The following is a 26,039-nucleotide window of genomic DNA, read 5'->3' as shown; positions in this document are numbered from 1 at the left end:
CCTGACCCGGTGGAAGACCCGAGAAAACTTCATCAAACATATGCCATAAATCAACAACAACTGCATCCCAGGATGCAACACGAAAGACATCCTACAACACGCAAGCCAGGACACAACAAGCATGAATGTGAAACACCACCACCACATAAACATGCAACAAAAAACACTTTACACCCCGAGGAGACTGTGAAAGCCAGGGAATGCGACCAAACGTTTCAGGTAGCAGGAATTTCCCCCCGCAGAGAGGGACGTGGGATTGAAAGGGAGACTTAAAAACAGATGAACAGAACGAGAATGAGGTCATTCCGAAAGAATGGGTTATTATAACAAAACACACAAGGTTAGTGGATGAGCATGCATTTAAGTAGAACTAATTATTTTTTAGACGCTGAGGGTGGCTAGTGGAATTTTTGCTATCTATAACCCTGCAGTTGCTATCCCGTATTGTCCGTGGGAAGAAGGAGTCCTTGAGTCGGCTAGTTCTGGCATCTATTTCCCGAATTTTATATGCATGATCCAAGCGACCAATGTATGTAGGAGTACGAATAATTTGCGAGACCTCGGCGCTGAAACATGCGGATCTGAATTTATTTAATAATTTCAATCTTGCATTGAATGGTCTCTCTTCTAACGATTCGCACTGCAACTCCATGAGCATTTCGGTGACGCTTTGCGTTTTATCGTAAGAATTTTTTACAAAACGGGCTGCCCGGCGTTGAACCTTCTCAATTTCCCAAATGAGGCCTTTTTCACTCGGATCCCACACGCTGCATGCGTTTTCTAAATGAGGCCTTACAAGAGCGTTGTAACAACGTTCCTTGACCTTCGAGTCACTTTGGCCGACAATGCGTCTAATGAATCCCAATTTTTTATATACTTGACCGCAGACTTTACGTATGTTAAAACAAGTCTTTTGTGAATGTAACACCTAGGTATTTTACCGTATCAACTACTTCTAAGTCAACTCCAGCTACTTTGTAAACAAATCCCGTTTATCTTTTAAAGAAATTTTCCACCGAACATTTATTATAATTTAGTGTCAATCCCCAGTTAGAACACTATTTAGTAATGCAATCGAAATCCTGTGCTAGAATAAAACGATCCTCATCCCCAGATATCTCCCAGTGGACTATGGACAATTAAGAATTTCTAAAAATGTAATTATAAATCAGCTTTAAGGGAAACTTCAGCTGAAAACAAAGGATAAAAGATAGTTGAATTCAGGCCATATATCCTACGAAACCCCTGAACATTTGTGGTTAATGCCAATTATATAACCGTATGAAATTGATTGATTTCATTTATTTGGCATTTCTTAAGACAAAAAGATTTAGCTTTCAGGAAGCCTCTCTTCTGAATCAAATATTTACCTCATAGCCAGCCCTAAGACATTCGGCGAAAAGAGAAAATGACGTACGAATATGAATATAAAAAATATGAGGGATTTCCCTATTATGCGCGTAAAATAAGGAGATACAGAGTATGTTTTCTTCGAGGTGCATATTTTGGGTGCATCAGACAGGTGGTAGCCGAGCAGGGAGGAGGAGACACGAGCGGCAAATGGTAAATGCCTGCGAGTCTACTTGTTTGAGTTGGATAAGGTGTGGGAGGAGAGAATTGCGCACAGAAAAAGGCAAAGCCGGCGAGGATTAAGAGCATGGGGAGGGAAAAGGAGGGCCGCAGGGGTTGTGGGATATGACCGTAGTCGACGTGGCATCGGCAGTGCAAGCGAGTCTCCTTTTCGGGGTCGCAAGGAGTTTGCGATGGGCCGACGAGACGAATTAAATCCGTCATGTTGCCTGCCATGTATGTGGCGAGAGAGCAAGCGATTCGGCCGGTGAGAAAGCAACCTCGTTACGGTGGTCGGCGGTTAAAAACAAAATTGTGGACTGAAACGGACCCCCCCGCTCGGGGGAAGGTAGGAGGCCCGAAGAGAGTGCACCTCGAGCAAGAGTATCTGCGGAACTTCCCGAGATGGGGGTTCTATTGTGATAACAAACCAGAGTCCTTTGAAAAAAATTGCCTTCCAAGAGTATGATGATAACATCCCTGAGGCCTAGTTTATGACATTCACCACCTGCCGTTATGGCAATAACTACCAATTCTATTCTTTCCCGAGTCAATTAATAGTACTTTTTCCGATAAATATTCCTGTTTGTATCTCCTGACAGTCAATAACAACCGGAATTCAAATTTCAAAGCGACAAACACAAATCATCAACGAGATAATCCCATCACAGGAAAAATTTGTTTCCGTTTTCTTCCCAGGCAAGTTCAAAGCACCTTGCTCCGACGGCACCCATGACGGGAGGAAGAAGGGAAATCAATACCGGTCAGTCACAGCGAACGCTCTCCGGATTTAGACCTATTTCACGGGTGTGGTGGGCCGCCGCTGAAACCGACTCACCTGCACCCTTTGGCGGTGGCCGCAGTGACAGCAGCAATAGGAAAAGTACTCCGGGTGCCGCGGGGTCGAGACACCGGGCGGGTAATGCGGCGGCACCCGGCATTCCCCTCCGCCGTACTCCTCCACCAGTTTGCGGTAGTGCACTCGGCGCAGGGGGGTTCCCCGTTCCGGGGGTCCTCCCCCCCCCTTGAGACGGCCCATGGCACGCACGAGCGGCGCCGCCGTCCGACCGCGACGCATGCCACCACACCCTTGGGCCTCCCACGTGCCGCACCACGATGGACGCCCGTCGTCGCGACGCGGGCGCCGCCGCCACGGTTGCTCCGTGTCGTCGAGCGTCGTCGCCTCACCGACCCATCGCCCCGCACGGCCGCAAGGGCAGCAGCTGGACCCCACCGCCACCGGGGGAAGGAAGGTGGCCGTAGCACTCGCAAAAAGGGGTGATGTGGGGTGCAAAGGGGAGGCGGGATCCGCTGGTCGCACACGCCGCCGAAATTGGACAAGGGGACACCACGGACAGGGGGCAACAAATACTGTTTGGGAGCACTCGTGGGGCCAGAGGAGCGAGGGCCCCACCGCGTTTTGCCTTCGCAACACGTCGTCCTGCCCCGCTCGCTACCCACTCTCGACCGCCCTACCTGCCTGCCTGCTTGCCTGCCTGCCCGCCCGCCCCTCACTCTCGCCCCGCCTGCCTCACTCCCCGCCGGCCCTCTCTCTCTCACGGGAGAGGCGATTCCGGTTCCACCGCAGAGTGGAGCGCCCTCCCAACCTCCTCGTCAGCACTCCCTCCCTCCACCCCCTCCTGCTCGCCCCTCCCCGCCCATATCAAAGGGAAGCCACCGGGGCATCGCGCGGTGCCACCTCGCCGGGCGTCCCTGCGCCATCGCCCGGGGCCCGGAGACCTCAACGCCCGGTGCCGTCCATCATCGGTCCTCCGCCACACGGCTTGCTCGGTTGGGCGAGCGCCTTCTTGCCGGACGCGAGTCATTCAAATTCTTCGGCTGCTGGTAAATTTTCGTGCTTCAGACAAACATGTGGAAATTAGGGGAATCGGCAGGGTTTCATAATGATACGCGGTCTGGAATTATTCGATTTTCGACGATTTGAAAAGCGAAAAATCTTTCCCAAAGTCCAATTATTTGCGATTTACCTTCTGCAGCCATGCATGACTTTCACGTACAAAATAGCTTTTCAATTAATTGCTTCCTTCAGGGTTTCGACGACAAAGAATGTTAAGCTGGATTTAAATTTGGTGGTCACAGCACCAAAATGCCATAAATGTTTCGTCAGTGGTGCTGCTTCGTTTAAAGTGGATAGATGCCGAGACTGTTCCGTTTCTGTTTTGCTGAGGAAAAGGCTGGTGCCATTTTTTTAATGTCCCATCTGGATAATGAATACGGTCAAAAAGCCAATTTGAAAATAGGTTCACACTACTTATAGATTCCAAGTTATCTACTTGTAACAATGCAGCAATTTAGTGGATTACTCTGTGAAAAGTTACTCTCGCGGCAACTCCCGCAGTTTCTTGGTATTTATTTACCTGTTACCGTAGTTGATTTTAGACGGTTTCATTTTAATGTCCATCACCAATACGAACAGCAATTTACAATAATACTACGAAGATTTGTATATTCATAATCCAAATGTATAGCTTTGGTCGGTCCATACATCAGTTTTACTATAGCATTTGCCACTTTCCGAGAACCGACAAAAGATTGGACATTCGAGGCAAATTTAAAATCTCTACATTAATTGGACGAAATAAATATTACTATGTTACCCGCAGAAGATGAACCAACGGGCATTTTTTAACCGATACCGTAGATAGCGGGGGACCGAAGTCTATTTATTTCATTTAGTCTGGATGTCAAATAAATAAATGGACAAATAAAAATATAATCGAGATAGTACATTAAAAACTGGATTAAAAGCCAAAATCATGACTTCAGTAAGTCTTTTATTTAATCTAACTCATTAGTGGATTTGTCCTTATACGCATTTTAAACTCAAATTCAGCACCTAATATTATTTATATATAATCACGGAACACATTATAAACCAAAATTAAATTGATTTAAGTACAGATTTGAAGGTGATCGAAAAAATAGATAACAGAATTATCTACTTAACCTATGCTATCTACTTTACCTGTATTACCCACATTTTCAGAGAAACGCACCAAATTTAAAAGAAACAAAATAATGAAAATAAATCTTTTAATGATGAAAAGTGGCGAATGGAAGTTCGGGATGGACATAGTTGGGAAGCAGGGAAAGATAGGGATACCCCTTATCACTCATGATTTATATAATTGAAATATGTAAAGGAAATGATAAAAAAGGTATGGAATGACATGAGGATAGGAATGAAACTCGGCGAGAAATTCATAAAATCGGTTAGGTTCGCAAATAATCAACCTTTAGTTTGCCAGTTTGCCAAGGGGTTACAAGCATTAATGAGCGCCTTATAAAACAGTGCGATAGGTAGGGAATGAGAATAAATGTAAATAAAACACAGGCTGCTCGTTTTTCCAGAAAGAAAAAGACTGTGTTTAACGTTAAAATAGGAGAGCAAAACTAGAGCTGGTGGAACATGCCCTTAGGAAGTGTTTTGGACCAAAATGGTCGAAGTACTAGGGACATAGGAATAGGAATTGCTTTAGGCAACGAAGCTTTCAAAAAGAGCTAGGCATTGAAAACGGGGACGTTGAGTTAGGATGTTGAAAAACGGCTCGTCCAAACTTTTAATTTTGGAGCGTTTTTGTACGATTCGGTATGCACATTGCCAACCTAAAATTAATTTCAAACCTGATGAGGCTGCGGTCTATAATGGGTATTGTTTTATTAAATACTAAGTGTATAGCGCAAATGCCTAAGAGCCAAAATTTACAAGGAATAAAAACCTTTAAAATGTAAAAGTAACGTACGACTCGAAAACATGGTCGTTGACGCAAGACGATTGATGTAGTTGGAGGTTTTTGAAATGGGGGTGAGGACAATGATGGAAAATGGTAAAACGGGTAGAAAGGAAAAAAAGCGAGGGCTTAATCTGGTGGAGAGATAACGGAATTGTTGGGAGAAATGAAAAGGAGGTAAGAAAGATGGACACAGAGCGTTATGGTTGACTGAAATTTTGAAGACAGTGAAAGAGAGGTGAACGCAAGGAAAGCGAGGAAGGGTTAGGAATAGGAATGGGATGTTGGACCGAAAAAAGGCAAGAAGAAAGTATGCAGAATTGAAAAGAATCTACAGTAGTGTTGGATTTTATTCTGTGTTTTGTTAAGAGAGGCTCGGAAATGTATCGTTTTAACATTGTATAGCTTGTGTACATCCAAAATCTTCACCGGTAGAATACCAAGAACATTAATTACTTAATACACATTATCAAACTACGAGCAGTAAAAAATTTAGAGAAAGCAGATAATCCTTCATTAAGTACAATTCTGAGTTTATGAGTACAGCAGAAAAAATAATAATTTAAATAGGTCATAAATGGCATATATATATATGCTTTTAATCTGCATTTTCTCTATCAATATATGACATCTTGTTTTTTTTTGCTATTTTCGATGCCCGTTTGGTTAATATCCCTCCTCATCAGGTTAGAGTAGGTAAAGCTGACATTAGGTTGACAATATAACCTACCTCTTCATTTAGTAGAATTATCTTTATATTTTTATTTCGGTTAAAATTTGCTTGAATCACAGTATTCCAGTTTCCCGCTTGCAGGAAAAAGTGACCAAAGAAATAAAAAATAATCCCCAAGAGAACATTTGTGTAAAATAAATTGAGAATGACATTGTGAATACCATCCCAAAATAATGAATCCATTTCGACCTCTATTACACAAAGTAGCATTTTCAACGCCAGGGTGGATTCGGGGAAGGAAAAATCAATGGCGATCTATTTGCTTCAAAAGGCACCAGCCATAATTTTCTACCTGTATCAAAACCCTCTCTTCATAGTGAAGATATTAAGTAGGCCGAACTCACCCCCAAAAGCTGGTGAGGAAACGCCGAACGCCATATTTTCAACTATATCATCAAATTAATTAATTGAACTCCAGTTAATTAGATGATAATATAAGCAAAATACTTGAACCCAAATAGGAGGAACTAGAAGACCAGATGAAAGGTAAGTTTGATTCCTCTGCAATCTCTGTGAGTTTTTTCAAACTCACTCCCTATCATAAATGATCATTCCCGGAATTTAATAATGGCAACTCTTCACTCTAACCTCTTACCAGAAAATTTCTCAATTTTTTCAAAGTTACGTTCGCCTGTGCCTTGCATCATCCGCTTCTCACCCTGGGTTACCTCTTGCATTAGTTTTTTCACTATGGTCTATAGAACCTGTCTTACAGCCAGCAATTTTCCTTATTCTTCTTATAGTTGTGAAAGAGTTTTTAATTCACCTCGTTTTCGAAGAACAACATTATTTAATTTGTCCTTCAGTTTTCATAAATTTTCTACTACGCCACTACTTCATCGCTTCTAGCTCTCTTTTTTTCTGCTCCTATCTTTTCTGTCTGACAGTAATGGGATGATGAACTCCGTTTATATGTTCAAATTAATACTTTTATTGATGCTTCGCCTGGTATGAATGCATTTTTTAAGTTCGAAGGGCGTGCTCATGTCTTTCAATCGGTAGTGAGTTTCTCTATTTTTCCCAGCTAAAATGAGTAGACATACTTTGAAACTGTATTATCCAAAAAAGTCCCCAAATTCTTTATTCAGGCTGAAAAGGACATGCCACAATGCAACGCTGGAGAGTCGGTTTTCTAAGAACTAAAATCGCATGATAAGGCCACTCTTACTCGCACTGGCCACAACCGAAGAACAAGCGTGAATTTCACAAAAAGAAAAGTTTTATAATGCATGGCCAATAACCATTTGCAAACGGAATTTGCCTGATTATATTAATTTTATATTGAATTTCTCTGGGGAAAATAACACCTTGAAAAGACGATACCTCAATTAATGAAAGTCCGAATGCTCGGGGGGAGGGGTAGGAGATGTTGAGTTGGTTGAAATTATCAGTTCCATTGAGATGAGTTTATCAAAATAAAAAAAAATATTCCAATTCTCAGAAAAGTAAACTATCTTACCAGAATGAGTCATCATCTGTATTAACAAATTTTCTGTATCAGAGTAATCAAGAGGAAGGTTGTAGTTGGCGGGGGTTGATCTCATTTCGTAGAAATACTAGCGTTCAGTAAATTTCAATTATCAATTAGCGAGCGGTAGTTAGTTTGACTGTGCTGCCTACGGTCACACAAAACGCTACTGGCATTAGAAAAATCAAACAGCAGGTTCAAAGTTGAAGGTGTCCAGAGGCGTCACTCGGAATGGAATCCGAGGCCTCGTTTCAGTAATTTAGCGCTTTACTCACTGGAATATCAGATCCCTAAGGAATTAGAAGTTAGCTCTTGAAACTATTACGCCATAGTCTAGAATTCTATTTTTATGCGAAATTAGACGAAGTGCAACAGTTGACCAGAGCTATTTTGCCTTCAGAGGTTTAAATGAGAGGCATCTCGGGCTCGAGAGACGAGGGGTAATGTGGAGGAAAGGAAATGGAGAAGGGAACAGCTTGTCTTTGGGAGGTAACGTGGAGATAAAATGAAAGATGCTGCGAGCGTAACATGTTTCGGTCCAATGCTGATAAATAAAAGAGTTGAGCTCTTCGAAGTCTTGTAGTATTGGAGGCGTTTAACACATACTGTACAAGAACAGAAAAAAGGAACTTCATGTTTAAACTCCATAAAAATTTCAGTGAACGATTCATGCAGTAATATTTATAGGGGTGCACGGATTCGTCCGAATGCAACACGTGGCTGGGCGATTAGAGACCTACCCCGTGTCACATCTCCCAACGAGGGAGTGTCTCACGTCCGTAGGTCGGACGATTGGAGCGTCGCCTCTCGGGACAAGGGGAAGCTAACGCTGCGGCGTGGATTGGACTCTGCGGAGGCAGATACCATCCCCGTATCCAACAGGTACCAGGTATTGTCGGATGTCAGCACCACCGTACCTGCAGCCCCTACCCCTACTCCGAGGGCACTGCCTAGGGTAAGACGTCAGGGAACGGGAAGGGAGGGAATTGTAGTAATAGGTAGCTCGAATGACCATCGTGTAATGGTCCCATTGAGGGAAAGGGCGCGCCGCGTAGGCGCCGATAAACGTCCGCCTGGTGTATACCAGGCGGAGGAGTCCCTCGCGTGACGAAGGCGATCGAGGCGGCGGTCAAAGGCATGAAGTGCTCTAGGCTGCAGGTCGTGGCCCATGTGGGCACCAACGACGTCACGGACCGTGGATCCGAGGAGGTTCTCCGTTCCCTTAGGGAACTGAGCTCCGAGGTGAAGCGCGTCCAGGGCGTCGAGGGGGTTCGGCTGGGACTAACGGTCTGCAGCATCGTTCCGAGGGAGGATCGCGGGTCTCTGGTTTGGAGCCGAGTGGAAGGCATAAACCAGAGACTATCGAGATTCTACTCGGACATAGGAGCCTCCTTCGTCGACCTGAGGCCAACCCTCGGATCTTGCAGGACTCCCCTTAACCGATCTGGCGTCCATTACACGGCGGAAGCGGCGAGTAAGGTAGCGGATAGGATACTCGACCACTGTAGGCCTTTTTTAGGATAGAGGGCAGGTCACTTAGTGGGTCGGTAACATCTGGGGATAGCGCGTATAATATTATTAATAAAAATATAAAAGTCCGACAACACTGGCATGGATTTAGAAAGACATGTGACATGCACTTCCCCACAAAGGCGTCCTAAATTACAGTCAATCACAAATAAGGACGTTATTCAAAATAAAAATAATTTAACTATACTTGTTATAAATTGCAGAAGCCTCAAGAACAAATCAGCCGATCTAGAACACATAATCCAAACTCATTCCGCTGATAGAGTATTAGGCACAGAGAGTTGGCTGTGCGATGACATAAACGACCAAGAAATTTCCCCAATAGATTTCAAAGTTTACCGACACGATAGAGATATAAGACCCGGAGGAGGGGTTTTCGTGGCAGTTAAAAGTCATTCTGAAAGCAGACAAGTTTCATTTGAAAATAATAACATAGAAAGTGTTTGGTGCACCATAATACGGACCAATCAACCCAACATAAATTTATGCTCTTTCTACAGACCTCCAGACTCAGATTTGAAAACACTTTATACCCTCAACGATCAAATTTACAACTTGACACGTAAATATAATAACATCATCAACATAATTGGTGGCGACTTTTACCTCCCTGGTATTGATTGGGAGAAAAATATCGTTAAATCTGGGACCCGTGATCGCGAATCTTGCAATTCCTTGATAACATTGATTCAAAGAAACTCCCTCCATCAAGCAGTACGCATGCCAACCCGTGGAAAGGACATATTGGATCTATTTTTAACAAACACGCCTGAACGTATCATTAGTGTATCAACTGATGAGGGCTTGAGCGGCCATAAAGCAGCTCATATCCACTTGGACATAGTCCACTTGGAAGTAAATGGGAGTAAACAAACCGTGGCTTGCTTAAGGGATTGTAGCATACAATTCATACAGACAGTGAGGGTAAAGCTAACATCCTAAATTCATTCTTCCAAAGCGTTTTCACTAACGATGTTGCCACCGCATATCTCCAAGAAACAATACATACTCAATCAATGGAAAAAATAACAGCTGACCAACAAGGAATTCTAAAATTGCTTAATGAGATTAAACCCAACAAGACCCCGGGTCCCAAAAAAATACCAGCTAGGGTGGTAAAACACTTAGCTCCAAACATTGCCCCGTACCTTGAATTCATTTTTAACAAACCTCTCACAGAGTGCAAAGTACCTAAGATTTGGTAAACCGCGCAAATAACGCCTAGTTTTAAAAGTGGTGACAGGGAGGACCCCAGTAATTACAGACTTATATCTCCCACTTCTATCTGTTGCAAAATTTTAGAGCAAATAATTGTCAGTTCAATAATGAGACACCTTGATAACATTAACTTTTTAAGTGACAATTAACACGGATTCAGGAAAACCCGGACCTGCAAAACCCAATTAGGATTATTTACCCATGATTTACTTTTATCGGGTGAGAGAGGTAGGCAAGTGGATGCGATCTTTTTAGATTTTCAAAAGGCATTTGATATTCCCCATGGTAAACTCATTCATAAATTAAAAGTCGCGGGTATATACAAGGGCGCTATAAATTGGGTTAAAGATTTTCTTTCAGAGCGGGAACAGAGGGTAGTCCTTGATGGCGCTAGTTCCGACAGCGTTCGAGTCACGTTGGGGGTATCTCAGGGAAGTGTAATCGGGCCGTTGCTTTTCTTGATTTTTGTTAACGATTTGAATCGCGAAGTGAAAAGTAAAATTAGGATTTTCGCGGATGACACGGTGATCTATCGGGAGAATTCTGGGGATGAGGATCGTTTTATTCTAGCGCAGGATTTAGATTGCATTACTAAATAGTGTTCTAACTGGGGATTGACGCTAAATTATAATAAATGTTCGGTGGTAAATTTCTTTAAAAGATAAACGGGATTTGTTTACAAAGTAGCTGGAGTTGACTTAGAAGTAGTTGATACGGTAAAATACCTAGGTGTTACATTCACAAAAACTTGTTTTAACATACGTAAAGTCTGCGGTCAAGTATATAAAAAATTGGGATTCATTAGACGCATTGTCGGCCAAAGTGACTCGAAGGTCAAGGAACGTTGTTACCACGCTCTTGTAAGGCCTCATTTAGAATACGCATGCAGCGTGTGGGATCCGAGTGAAAAAGGTCTTATTCGGAAAATTGAGAAGGTTCAACGCCGGGCAGCCCGTTTTGTAAAAAATTCCTACGATGAAACGCAAAGCGTCACCGAAATGCTCATGGATTTGGGGTGGGAATCATTGGAAGAGAGACGATTCAAATGCAAGATTGAAATTATTAAATAAATTCAGATCCGCATGTTTCAGCGCCGAGGTCTCGCAAATTATTCGTACTCCTACATACATTGGTCGCTTGGATCATGCATATAAAATTCGGGAAATAGATGCCAGAACTAGCCGACTCAAGGACTCCTTCTTCCCACGGACAATACGGGATAGCAACTGCAGGGTTATAGATAGCAAAAATTCCACTTGCCACCCTCAGCGTCTAAAAAATAATTAGTTCTACTTAAATGCATGCTCATCCACTAACCTTGTGTGTTTTGTTATAATAACCCATTCTTTCGGAATGACCTCATTCTCGTTCTGTTCATCTGTTTTTAAGTCTCCCTTTCAATCCCACGTCCCTCTCTGCGGGGGGAAATTCCTGCTACCTCCAACGTTGGGTCGCAATCCCTGCCTTTTACAGTCTCCTCGGGGGGCAGAGTGTTTACATGTTCATGTGGTAGTGGTGTTTCCCATTCTTGCTTGTTGTGTCCTGGCTTGCGTGTTGTAGGATATCTTTCGTGTTGCATCCTGGGGTGCAGTTTTTTGTTGGTTTGCGGTATATGTGTTTGCATGAGTGTTGGATGAAGGGAATTTTGCACGAGTGTGTGCGCTGCTGTGGGTGTAATTTTCCACGTTGTTGTTTTGCATGTGGTATTTTTCCTTTAAACGGTTTGTGACCTAACACCCCCCGCCACACGCCCTTGCGGCGGCTTGCGGGGTAATATGTAGATGTATTGATGGCATTTATTTCAGTATACGCGTGAAGAACTCACATTGGAAAATTGCCTTTAAATGTCGTTCCATTTTTCATCCGTCGAAGAATGAGACGCAGCCGATGCAGTAGACGACAGCCTAAAATCGTACAAGCATTGAGAAAATATTCGGAAATCACCTGTTTAATGTAGGTTTTGGTTGGATACAAGCTATACACTGGTGCATATCTCGGTCTTGCCTAACAAAACTCAACCTGCCACCTCACACTACAATGACCTGTTCTTCAATGACGCACAAAATCCATTTTTCTTTCATTCCGTCCAGCATTCCTATCAATTTCCTAACGCTAACTCGCTTTTCTAAAGTCATAATATATAATCATATATCTTATTCTATATATATTTCTAAAGTCATAATATATAAGTCATATATCACAATCTTAAACATCCCATCGCCAACCAAAACGCTCTGCATTCCACTTTCCTGATTCTTTGGGTCTCTTCCAAAAACGCTCTCTCCTCCTCCAGAATGCCTAATACTTGTTTTGATTACCAATCAGTCCATTTTATCTTTTCAATCCTTCTCGACATCTACATCTCAAAAGCCCAAGCCGACCACCAATGTACAATCATATCCAAGTTACTCAAACTGTTCTAGATTTGCCCCTCGTAGAAATTTCTCTCGGGTCTTCCGCCGGGTGAGGTTCTGGCCGACGTTTTGACGCTCGACTCGGACATCGTCTTTAGGGCTGGGCATTTTTACCCTGAATACGATGGACGAGTCGAGCATCAAAACGTCGGCCAGAGGGGAGACGCTCGTCTGGTGCATACAATACGCCTGAAAAGCACCAAACCTTATTTCACCCCTGTCCATTTTAACGCTTAACTTAGCTTCCCTTTATCTCAATAACATCACAACCTTTGCTTTGTTATTTGTTTCTAATCCTATTACAATCACGTTTATTTTCCTTTCCACCTGCACCCACTGAACCTCGACCTGTCCCCCCGTCTAGCCCCCTCCCTCGTCTCCAACTAAAGCCTTCTCTTCACTGCACAAAACTACACTGATTCAATAACTCACCCCCCTTGACTATCTCAATCCCCTTCTCTCTATTTACTCCCATGTTCTGTGTTTATATTGATCTGTTTCATGTTCTCGTCTATTTTCTTAATAATCCCGTCAGTAATCCATGATTTCGTGATATTTCTCCTATTAACTGCCCCAATAACTTAGTTTTAAGCTTTCCATATCCCTTCCCCGATACATGTTCACATTTCTCCAACTATTCCCGCAACTCGCCCCTGGCATACTGCGAATTGGTTATGCAGTTCCTAAATATGTCTGACCACATTTTAGTCAAACTGATATATCTCTGAATTCCAGGCCATTCCCACGTGTACCTATTTACGTATACCGTGGTGTTGAAACCAGTTCATGTTTATCAATAAAGCCTGTATCCTGCAGGACTGTATCGCTTTCTCCACCCCGTGTTTCCTGCTCCTAAACCACCGTGTAATTACTTACTCTCCATTCTCCTTTCGTCCAGTATCGCATTAAAATATTCACAACTATCAAATATTTCCTTCAGTTACCCTCTCATTTAGTTCTCCTAAACGATCTTCACCCCTGTCTGTCTTCCTTCCTATAGTTACTTGCATGTATATATACTTGATTGATAACCATGTTCGTTGGATACGATGTTCCCTAAACTAATAATATTCAGTCGATCCAATAATAATCCACACCTTCATAGCCCCGGTGCAACTTGCATGAAAAAATTTTTAAGTATATCCAGCTAGGTATGTAAAAACCGCAAGTAAAAGGTACTAACACATCGTCCGCCGATACAGTTTTAACCACAGTCTTATATGGCCAAAATTACCAAGAACAATAAGTTTCTGTTCGCGCATGATTAGGAGAAAATTACTGCACTGAATTATTTACTGGGAAAGGAGGTACTGATATATATCTTCCGTAAATACTTTCATGCCTTTCTGTACGCCTATTTCAAACATCAATAGTTAAAAAAACATGTAGCCATAGCATGTATAACACAGCGCTAAATATTCTACACATTTTCATCAGCCAAAACTGAGAAATTGGTGATCCAAGTAGGTATACTTGAAAAAGGTTACGTCCAATAATCTTTCTGAATAATTCCTTATGAACGCGATATTTTCACCGAAGTGTTGAGAAATTGTCGACAACAAACAAATTTTTTACTGCAAAATATTCAGATAAATGCTGCTAAACAAACCTAATCCTGTCTACCTTTAAGGCGTTTATTTAATTAGATGTCCGTCTGCTCATGGGCTCCACTGGGCTGTCTATGGATTTTATGGGAGGACTTTCGTGACTAATATAGTGCATCACGTGGGCAGAGCCAAGAGAGCCCACCTCGCACACTCCACGCCTTGACAACATAATGACGCCTTTAACCTTGACAGATGCCAGTTCCGAGGGTCACGCGCGCCGCACGGTGTCACTTGGTCGTGAGGCGTGGGCCCAATTCCGTGCACGAAGAATTAAAGATCAAGCCCGCCATAAACATTCCCGGGCTCTCGGACGGGGCGAGGGAGATGTTGGATTTCGGCATCGCGTTTCACCCTTCCCCCGCGCGCGGCCCACCCACTGGAAGCGATCCGCTTCCCAGCCAATAAAAATGAGCACAGAGGGAAACGTCCACTGAGCAATGAAACGGTGTCGTGCCTAACTCGGGTCACGGCCCTCGGGACATTCAAAACCGTCTTCCGGGTGTTCGTCCAGGGGACGAGTGGGAGACCGGGGATGGACTGGTCGGGAAGAAACCTGGCGCTGGCATTCGCCTTTTTTATGCACGCACGAGAGCTGCTGGATGCTGTACTTCAAACCTCCCAACCTATGGGAGACTAACAGAGTGTCCAAGAAAGTTATGCTAAAAGAGAATCTAATCATTGGTTGATTATTTATTTTATTGTTAAACGATCTTGAGTCGTTGAGCATATTCGGGATCCTGTCACTCCTGCGATAATCATATAGGCAGGTACCGAAGTGACAGTATATTCCGAGCTATTAGTGATGCTGGCAATAAATACTTTCTGCATATTGAATATTGTCAATGACACAGGAAAATTGGAAGTTTTCTGTTTTTGGCTTAAGATCTGGCACCCGAAAAATCACATAAAATGAAAAATCACAGGCCTTGCCCGGAACTCAAACCCGGGACCCTCCGGTCAGTAGTCCAACGCTCTACCCCCTGGACTACCGCGACCCAACGAGATACATATATATATATATATATATATATATATATATATATATATATATATATATGTATATATATATATGTATATATATATATATATATATATATATCTACTGTCTTTTAGTTTTTTAGTTTCAAGTCTTTTAGTAGAGTTAATAGTCTTACTAGAAAAATGTCTCGGAGAATGCCGAAAGCTTAAACAATCTACAATGTAAATAAGAATGGGGAAAGAGAACTCCAATGGCCGTAAAAATTAGTTGCAAATCTCTCGTCAGACCAATCGTTGTGTTGGTGTAATGGGAACCACGTCAGGGACCAACCACAACCTCTCGACCAGAATACCCTCTGTGGTGGTTTACGGGAAATTAATCCGCGACAAGGACCAACACACAGCCACACGCACACTATCCTGACTGAAATCCTTCACGAGGCTGTGAGACCCTGTTAAAGAATTTCAGATGGAGATTGAATCCTTCACGAGGCTGTAGAGTAGACCCCGTTAAAGATTCCAGGATATTCTCAAGCACACATTTTGTGACTGGTAGAGGACCAATCACACACACAAGCACTCAAGAAACACACTCAAAAGGGCCCAACTTCTGGGATAATCGTGAAAGATTCCATCTCCATCTGAAATTCTTTAACAGGGTCTCACAGCCTCGTGAAGGAAGGCCTCGTCAGGATATTGTGCGTGTGGCTGTGTGTTGGTCCTTGACGCGGATTAATTTCCCGTAAACCACCACAGAGGGTATTCTGGTCGAGAGGTTGTGGTTGGTCCCTGACGTGGTTCCCGTTACACCAACACAAAGATTGGTCTGACGAGAGATTTGCAACTTTTTTTTACGGCCATTGGAGTTCTCTTTCCCCATTCTTATTTAATTGAGAGGCCGTAGAGCTCATTATTTCTTGCAATCTACAATGTGAGTGTCCTTTTTAAGTCTTACTATTTTATTTGTTCTATTGTGCCGTCCAAATATTATACTGCTCGTGTGAGTGTTTCAATATTATCGATATATATATATATATATATATATATATATATATATATATATATATATATATATATATATATATATATATATATATATATATATATATAATATAATATATAAACATATATATATAATATTGTATATATATTATATATATATAATATATTATATATATATATACTATATATATATCGATATAGTCTCTTGACTGTCTATATCTACAGGTGACATTTAATTCGACTTAGCTCTTGATTAATCAAAGCAGAATATTATTCTTTATTGAATGTCTATTTTTAAATTCATTTTTACATTATTTTAATCGAATTGACTTTATACGACTATTAGTGATAATCATAATGGAACATCTTATATTTTGACAATTGAGCCTTACGGAGCATATAGCCATGCATATTTCGTAGGCAATATAACATTATTCCTCCAATATCATGCCAAAATTAAAAGCACTCTGCAAATCACACAGCGATGTAATTTTGCAGCGAAATTAATGATAAAGTGCTCTTTAAAAACTTCTCACAGCAATTCTCGTAGTTCAACTCTGATGATATATATCATCGACTTCAAATCTGTTGTCTATTTGGTACCGCTCTATTGTAACCTTAAAATCCTTTTTGTTATTCAGAATGCATTAAGCCGATCCAGTGCTTATGAGTGATTAAATATACCATGAATATCACACTTGGCGTTTCGCACGTATTTAATGGGAAAGAAGATATTCTCCACGGCGGCAGAGCCCTTATCCCCTTGGTCAACCACATTTGCCCGAAGATCAATGCGAGGCCATCACTGTTGATCACTTGTTACGCTGTGAGTTGCCTTAGTAAAGTATCTCGTTTCCATAGGACTAGAAAAGGACTTTCAGAAAAACTAAAAAAAATCAATGGTATTAATAATTAAATCCTGGAAAGTATAAGTATCTAATAAAAGTGTGCTGTACAATGGTGATGGAGTTCATTTAAATATATGTGTTAATAACTAACTACCTGTTCAATTTGTAGCATTAATTTGTTTATTCAATTAAATTCAACAAACGACACATTCATCCTGCAAATCATGTATTAATGACTGCGGGGTCATATACTTTAAATAAATTTTATTGAAATAGACTTAAGTATTTGAGATAATTAGTGCTCCTTGGGCACACTGTTCAAAAGCATAAAAATATGTTGGACAAAATGTAAAACTTCTTCATCCTTTAACAACCCAACTCTGGATAAAATCATTTCACGGTAAAAGTTATGTGCCTCATTCCATATTCGATGTGACGCTCTGTTATTCTTGAACTTTTGTGCTACACCCTAAGGAAAAGCCCGCATTTCCCCCATGTCATGCATAGCTATGATCTTTATAGAGAGCATATTTAACCATGACTGTGACGTTTATACTTAATAAGGTATCGCAGAGGCAACTGAGCCATGTCTTCCACAAAAACGTGGAGACATTCACTATATTTTGTTAATTATTTTATGTAAGGTTCGATAATTCACTTGGCATTTTTACTTTATTCTCGTTTTTCCCCGTTTTCCCAGAGACAAAGGTCAATAAAATGACGCAATTCCAAAAGAAGTCCCCATTAAAGCCACTCCTCCCATTTACGAAGAATTAATCATGATGACCATAAAACATTAACTCTCAAAGGACCTAATACATTTTATAGATTACTTCTTGCAGCAGAAAACTTTTAAATGTATTTATTTTGCTGCTCCCTTCACCCCAGAACCTGACGGATACGGTTATTTCGACAAATAAGCGGTCATAAATTTCCCAAGGCACTCCATCTTCATTTATTTAATGATAGGCTAATTCTCGAAGACAAGTTTTTCACCCATAGTTATTTTCCCGTTCCGGAATTCACTGGGTGGCTGGTATACGTTTAGTTTTGGCTCGCAATGATTGCCGTGAATGGACTAATCAACACGGATGCTACAAAAAACGACGTGGACGGGCATCCGAAGAAGTAGATTCCAGAGTCGTTTACTTCGGAGTGAAGGTTAAGCGACTGCGCCAGACAGGCCAGCTCATTGCTACAACTTACCTGCTGCGATGACTGGGCCAGGAACGTATGACAGTACTGCAGACTCAAATGTCCTCTCGGCTCCCTTGCCAGGAAACTGAATTGAAAGTGGTCGGGATCACAGGTAGCGTAAGAGATGCGCCTCAGGGCATGTGCCATATGCACGCTCTGCAAAGATGAATTGGAAGAAATCACGACATGAGCTCCTCACCCTAGGGCTATCGGAAAAATAGTTGGGAGTTAGTTTTTAAGTGATGCATTTAGTATTAATAACGTAGAGCATGGTCGAATGGAATATGACCAAATAACAGTAAATTATGTTTACAGTCATCATTTTCATCATTGCGGGAAAATAGAGCTCATATAAAATTTTTTCCGGCGAAAATGATGGAAGAGTATCATGAAGTAATTTATAAAAGTTTTACTGTGCCCTTAAATATGTCTGTGCATGGTTTACTTCAACGCCCGGATGATATCATTAAGTAAAGAAAAATAAACTCCACTAAAATAAAAAGTGAGCAAAAAAAGTCAGGAAGATTTAGTCACCAATTGAAACAATAGATGCTTTAATATGGTGGGATATCCAGACTCGAGCACATTTGGTATAACTGATCAGCATCCACGCATGCAATAAGCATGGCAGATCTCGCAGGAAATGGACTCATACAATCCAAAGGTACAACGGCAAATTACACCTACCCCCTGCCGTGAGGGTTATTCAACACGCACTTAATTGAACTTGTAACATTCGACGACCAAAAGCCTGTTTTGTTATGCTAGGTTTATGTGAAACAGTCGCTTAAGTTAAAGTTATGCTTCCTACATTTTTTCAGTGATGTGTTGTAAATTCAAATTCAAGATATTCCCATGTTTTTCTCTCCTATCTTTTTTGGGGATGCTTCATTCATTATGCCCAAATTACTGATTATTAAATAACCGCAGTCTTCTATACGTAGAACATAATCACATGTCTTCACTTTTACTCCCTTTGAAAAATCAAAGGAATGTGCAGAATTCAACGACAGAAAAAATCTTCGGATGCATGGAGTTGTGACCCCATTGATGGGCTATTAATGCCAAACTGTCCTATTCTCTGGAGAGCTCATTAATTCCGTAGACTCCTTCTCGTTGTCCAACGAAGAATTATTCGGGCTCAACTTCACTATCGTCCTCAAAAACAGCCAAAACTACGAGAAGACTCAAAGACAAAAGCACACAGGACACCGTTGAGAAGGATATGGAAAGCGGAAAATCTAGTATTCAAACCAAAACTTCGGTATTTATGTAATACATATTCATTCCTCTCAAAGTGCAGCAATGGCATTTTTAGTATGCTCTAAAAACTCGGACAATTAAAAATATAGATAAAATATCATTGGACTAAAAAGGAACGATAAATTTTTATCGATACGAGGCGGCATGATTGCCTACAAATACTAATTGAAGCGGCAGCTAGATAAACTTGCATGACAGGGTATCATGCAACATGATGTGCAAGATTAAAGAGAGCTAAAATGAGAGATATTTTTCAGCTTACAAATTCAGGCTATAGCACTCAAGTACCCAAGCATAAAATCACGTAGAAGTTCCTTCTTTCCTCCATTTTCACAGCTACCTTCAACCTGTGCCCCACATATAGTATACCTTTTCAGTTGCACAGCATCGGCTGTGGTCATAATGCAGGTTACTCATAATATGTTAGAGTGTCGGCGTAGCAATGTTTAAGTAACACTCTGGTACGCAACGGTGGTGTCTTGCACAGTGTTCCCAAATCCTTTAGAATAACATTACTGTGACTTACAATATTGCATCATCAGTACTTCACATGTTACCTGAATTCATGCCACTAACAATACCGCACTTGCCCACCAATTTCCTTTCCACCATAACCTTAAGCATTCTATTACCTCTCCGAATTCCCTCCACCCACTTTTTCTACCTTATTTGAATTTCAGCAGGCCACCTGCAATTTTTTCTTTATCTTTATGTAAAACGTCTTCAATGACCAATCGTATTTTTCTCTTTATGTCTCTCACTGCCCAAATGAGTGAACCATCCCAAATTCTCTAGTCTATTCTCCCCCAGAATTTATACTTAATTTAGTCTTTCCACTAGTCCATCTAATTACTTTATTTTAATAGCTGTTGTAATGCACTAATTACCACAATCGTCCCATGCAAAACTCATGAGTGCAGCTGCAGGTCCTTAGTTTATTGAATAAATACCAATTGCATATGTGATTCATTAACCTCGCCGCAGACTTCACCCCCAAACAAGCTCATGCCAATTAAACATTTCTTCATAATATCATCTAAAAATCCTGGCGATAACGGGCGGCATTTTCTCACCGCCCAGAGGTCTCCACATCCCGATTCTCCCTTCGCTAACCTTACTTGTGCTGTCTAATTCAGAAACAGGTTTCCAATCAGCTGTGGATCAGGTGTCAGGTTGCGGTGGCTAGTGTACTGTCTTTCCATCCACTTGGCCTGGGGTCAAATCCCATCGGTAGGAGATTTTTCCAGAGGCCTTTTGATCATTTTACTGGTGCGACGTGAGAGCACAGAAAGTGGAGTGCACCAAGCGTCAGAAGGGACGTTACATTGTAGAGATTGGCGCTTTTCGTTGGTAAGATTAGGCTTACACTGACGGCAGGTTTTTCTTTAGCCTTCCCTCATTACCTTTTAGTCCTAACACCATCAAATAACCCACCTATTCCCCAAATGGAGCAGATAAGCTCAGTTTTTGGTCGCCTTCGCGCTCCTTTACGCCGAAAGATTTTTCATAAAAATCTCGTAACACAAAATAATAGTTTTTATAGTAGTAATAGTAATAATAGTAACACTATATATTCTTCGGATTGCCCTTACCCTTTCTCACTTCGACTTGTGTTGTAGTGACGATTACCCTTCAGTACGCTGAAGAGGGCTACTTTGTGGCCGAAATACGCGTATTCGTATTCACCTTTCTTATCCTCTCCTTTTTTTTTTACCTTTTACCCCTTTTACCTACCTCATTATCCTTTTTTACCTTTACCCCTTTTTGACTTGTGGCGCTAGCCAATTATTTCATTTTCACTTTGTTTAGAAAGGTAAACTGTTTACGGCTATTGGAGTTTCAAATTTATTATATATTACTAGCCGTAAGAGCTCATTTCTATCAATATCTTTCAATGTTGACTGCACTTGCCGCTGAAATGGCACGACCTACCCTTACCTGACGATGATGTAGTTACATAGAAAATGGTCGCATTAATAAATTTTACTATGTGGAAAACTGCCAATTTTCAATTTTTTAATCAATAATGATAGTCCACCACATCACGCCGTCTCTTTTTAGCCACATACCCTCTTCCTGATACCCAAATGAACTTTGTAAAGATACCCGTTCTTCAATGTATGACTACTACTAAGTGTTTCCATTCCATAGAAATCTCTGATCTATAATATAGCTTTGTCTTATCTTCTTTTGTGTGTTTACTTAAGATTCTCATAAAAAATCCCTTTAATATACTCAATGCTTTTTCAGTTAACAAACTTTTGTTCCTCATATACCCAATTTTAACTAAAATGCTTTCAAAATAAATAAAATGTTCTATCTGATCCAATTAATGCCCTCCTCTTACTTTGATGTACAATATACAATAAGTCCTCAATTTTCTTGAGAAATTTATTACTTTCATTTGCTATGATCTGAATCCCATTCTACCAACTCTGACTATATAATGGCTCCTATCTCTTGGCTTGCTGGCTAACTAAATCTAATCACAATTCTGACTTAACCTCCTCATCCTCTCTTATTTTTGCTTCCATCCTCCACATACTTCTCTCACTATTTCCTCCAAGCATGTCTTAAAAAGCATGGTTGACAACGGAAAACCATGTCCATACTAAAACCATAACCACCTACGTACTAGAACATGAAAGTTTCAGGTAAATTTGGGCGTAGTTTGGGTGATCGACATGGTATCAACATGCTCCTCCGCCAGCGTAAGAGGAAATGTTAGTCTAATTTTCAAAAGGAATCTGCGATTTTCTCCCTATGAATAATTCTTTCCCAAAATTACTCTGCATTAGTTCAGCATTTATTATCCTTTCATTTTTCAACAAATACATTGTAAATTATACTGAGAGCACTCATTCTATTCTAAATTTACATTTCTAATCGCATATGGTGAGTATACTTTCACCTTTGCTGAGTCCTGTCAATTATTTTACAATTATACGCGTGCAATCTTTACTTCACCACCATAGTGCGTTCAACCGTTCCTTCCTCCGGAATTTCTCCATATTTTCGCGCTGGCTTTTCCAACATTCACCCTCGCCTCTCTCGGTTTCACGGTTAAGTTTTTTTTAGTTCTCTCCACATCCTTGCTATCGTCTCCGTGTCAACGTTCTTCCATCTCCCCCTCTCTTCAATTTAACTAATCATCTCTCCTCCAATTCATGTATTCCCAAGTCTCTTTGTGTGTCCTGCCTCTATTTATTGACACGATCTGCGGCAGTATAATATTTCAAAAGTTTTATTAACCTCTCCTTGACAGGTCCACGACGACTTATCACGACGTAAGTATTGATTGTTAATCATAAGATTTTATCACCCTTAGAGTTTCTTTGATCCACTTTCGTAAGCGCATTTTCATTAAAACGCTTAAGAATTTTAAATTGTACTTCACAGCAAGTCAATTACGGTCCCAATCTATAAGCTGCTCTTCGTGAGTTGTTCTAATTGCTAATTGTGTCCATAAATTTGTCTAAACAATACATAGTATGTTATCTTCCTGCTTTCCCCGTCACTTTTCATGTTTACCCACTCCTCTTAAGGTGTTTGAACCTCGCGTTAAGTTATTATTAAGATCATCCTCCTTAAAAATTCGATTGTTTTCTCCACTCGATAATCAATTGTTAAATACCGTTTAAATGATAATCAATATAACCAATACCGTTTTCCCTTAACCCTCGCATTCATCTCTCCCTTCGATTACCACCACAATAAAATCTTCAATCTTAAACCATACAAGTACGTTCTTCTCTGTACGAACATCCACGATCAGTTCTTCTAACAGATGTACTTTTTCCTCCCGGTGATTACTGGTCGGCACTCCACCAGCATTCTAATTAGAATGATCAAAATTCCTTTAAACTTTACCGAATAAATTCTACATCCAACACCTTAAATATTCATCCATTTACACTCCGCAGTTTTATATTCTGTTCTAAAGCTAACCAAATAAACTTGCCTCCCTCCCGCTAAGAATTACTCTGTCCATTTCCAGAAATTCCCACTCTGTCATTGCGCTTCAGAAATTCCCACCGTCTCACAATATCACACAATCGTAGGATTTACAAACTTTCTTTCTCTAATTCTCTCTTTATACTATTTACTAGCACGCCATGGCCCCATCACTGTAGCTTTTCTCTCCTTGTGAAAAGATAAAACGGTTCCTTTTGCAGAAGCATATAAATATGCACGTAGCAGAGAAATATTTTCTGCCGCACAGAAGGGAAGAAACTCTGAATCCAAAGAAGATCCTGGATAATGGAAATAACTCTTGGGAAGTGTTTCGCGAGCCAATGAAATATTTCGTTCATGCCTCATTATGTGTCTCCAACACCCACTTCCATATTGTTTAGACGAATTTGTTGAGCTTGAAAGAGTTTGTCTATTTCATATTTAATAAATGTTATGATATATTCATTTATTTAGAATGTTTCTGCTACAATTTTCCAGGAATATTGCATTACTAGGGAGCTGGATTTCTAAAAAATTGCCTTTGGTAAGTTAGCTTCAACATAATTACTTTCGAAAGCCGCTAAAAGCCATGAAAGTAGTGAAAGCTGCTCAATTTTAACTATCGTTACTTTGGGATGCAATGGAAAGAAAATCAAACTTGTGACTTAATAACTAATTCACCGGATATATATGCAAATGCATAATATTTTAGGTTATAAGCCAAACAATATGGTCGGTGTATGTGCGTTTTACAATTGAACTAGTGAACTGTAGCATTTGAACGTAAAAATAGTATTTTATTCTGCTGCTGGTAGCTTGCGCTCATATATATTGATTAATGAAAGGCCAATGTGGTAAATTATCATATTAGCCTATGTGTATTCAAAATCGTAGCCTTGAAGCTAAGAAGTCCTTTTTTGTCAGGAGACGACAGCAAGATAAAATAATGTTTTATAACATAACTAATACGTAAATAAATTTCAAAACGTAGATAGCAGGCTGCATATTTCTATACTTATTGTACAAAAGTAGCCTTTTTCCTGTTCATTCCCTTGCAAAGTTACACCAGCCGAACTTATCAGTTAAAATTAGCTAACTCGTGGCAGTTAACTTACACTCTGCTTTCATGTTATGAATTAAAAACTTCATAGACCATTCATACTGTAAAATTTCGAAATTCATATTGTAAAATGACTCATTATTACGTCACCCATATTTTAAAACCAACTCATGTGAATTTCACAGGCGAATAGTTTACTTTCAATCCAATTAGACGTTTGTTTTGGAGCTAGAGGTTCATTGAAAAATTATGCTTTTTGTTGATAGTATCTCCTTCACCTACATTGGCTGAAATCTTACTCTTTTTCACCGCAGATATTATGATCGTTGTTAGTTTTCTACAGTTAACAACACTCATCAACATCCTCCTGCTCGTTGCATACATTATAGCTAATGATGGCAAAAAAACGGAAATTCTATCATCAACCTTTGTAAATAAACTACCAGACTGAAGGCAAGCACGACACCAACACATAATACCCTTATGACAGGAAAGACATGCAACTAAAAATATAGACAAAATAAAAAAGAAGGATGTAAAACCGTTCCACTGAAACATGATTTACTGCTCATCATATAAAGACACCTAAGATACGGGCATTAATATCCACAGGTCCATCCTGGGGCTCACGATCCCTAAAATAATTGAAAAACCACTGTCACAATAAGGACTTTCTCCTCAAAAGACAATTTTAGGATGGTCTCTCCGGCCTGACGTGAAAGATTCTCCCATGCGAGTCCCGCGGAAGTTGCTTCGTGAGTTACGGAACTGAGCTGGGAGAACCATTTTCTCCGGGAGATTCATCCTTCTCTTTTCTCGGAAGAAATAAGTCACATTCTTGGTTGGAAGAACTCCCATTTTAAGAGATACGTGAAACGCCTAATTCGAGACAAAAGATTTGGACACCAGATGCCTAGTCAAACAGTTGCGGTCCTTTTTTGTGGCTTATTTAATACCGTTGCCAATATTTTATTAGTGCAAGAATTTGGTCATCCGCGAATACGATCGTTGGCTAAATCAGGTACGGATTCTAGGATTGCTAGGGAGGAACACTGGTAGAAGGAAATTTTGTGGGAATTTAAGTGTAATTCCTATTACCTTTCCTCCGGTCAGGTTTTCTTTCTAACCATCCAAGAATCTATACCCGATTCAATCCCCGATTCCGAGGAGAGAACTCTCGAATCCGCGTACATACTAGCTTTCTTAACTTTTGAAGTACCCGATTCCCACTATCACCACTAGATCAACGAAATCCCTTCCCAGCATACCCTGCGCCTCACCCCAGCCTTCGCATTTTCTCCGTCTGCAAATTTCCAGTCTGACCTTAAGAAGGAATCAAGAGAAAGCCGAAATCTTAAACTTTCTTTAGTGTGGGTGTCCTTTTACGGGTTCTCTATTTATATTTTTGTGTTCTATTGCTCCACCCAAATATTATAGATATATGTA

At 40.7% G+C, this 26,039-nt stretch overlaps 1 protein-coding gene across 1 annotated transcript in view; it reads right to left on the bottom strand.

Moving 5' to 3' along the window:
* LOC139689434 (tensin-1-like) overlaps window positions 1–26,039 on the bottom strand; it is a 297,006-nt gene that overhangs the window by 110,330 nt on the left and 160,637 nt on the right. The window contains exon 5 of the mRNA XM_071586557.1: window positions 18,326–18,472. Coding sequence (XP_071442658.1) covers window positions 18,326–18,472 — 147 coding nt within the window. The remainder of the gene's footprint in view (window positions 1–18,325; window positions 18,473–26,039) is intronic.

This window comes from Hetaerina americana, unplaced genomic scaffold, assembly GCF_022747635.1.
Source record: "Hetaerina americana unplaced genomic scaffold, ioHetAmer1.1.p SCAF_23, whole genome shotgun sequence".
Classification (NCBI taxonomy): domain Eukaryota; kingdom Metazoa; phylum Arthropoda; class Insecta; order Odonata; family Calopterygidae; genus Hetaerina; species Hetaerina americana.
This window is presented reverse-complemented; position numbering and strand designations above follow the sequence as displayed.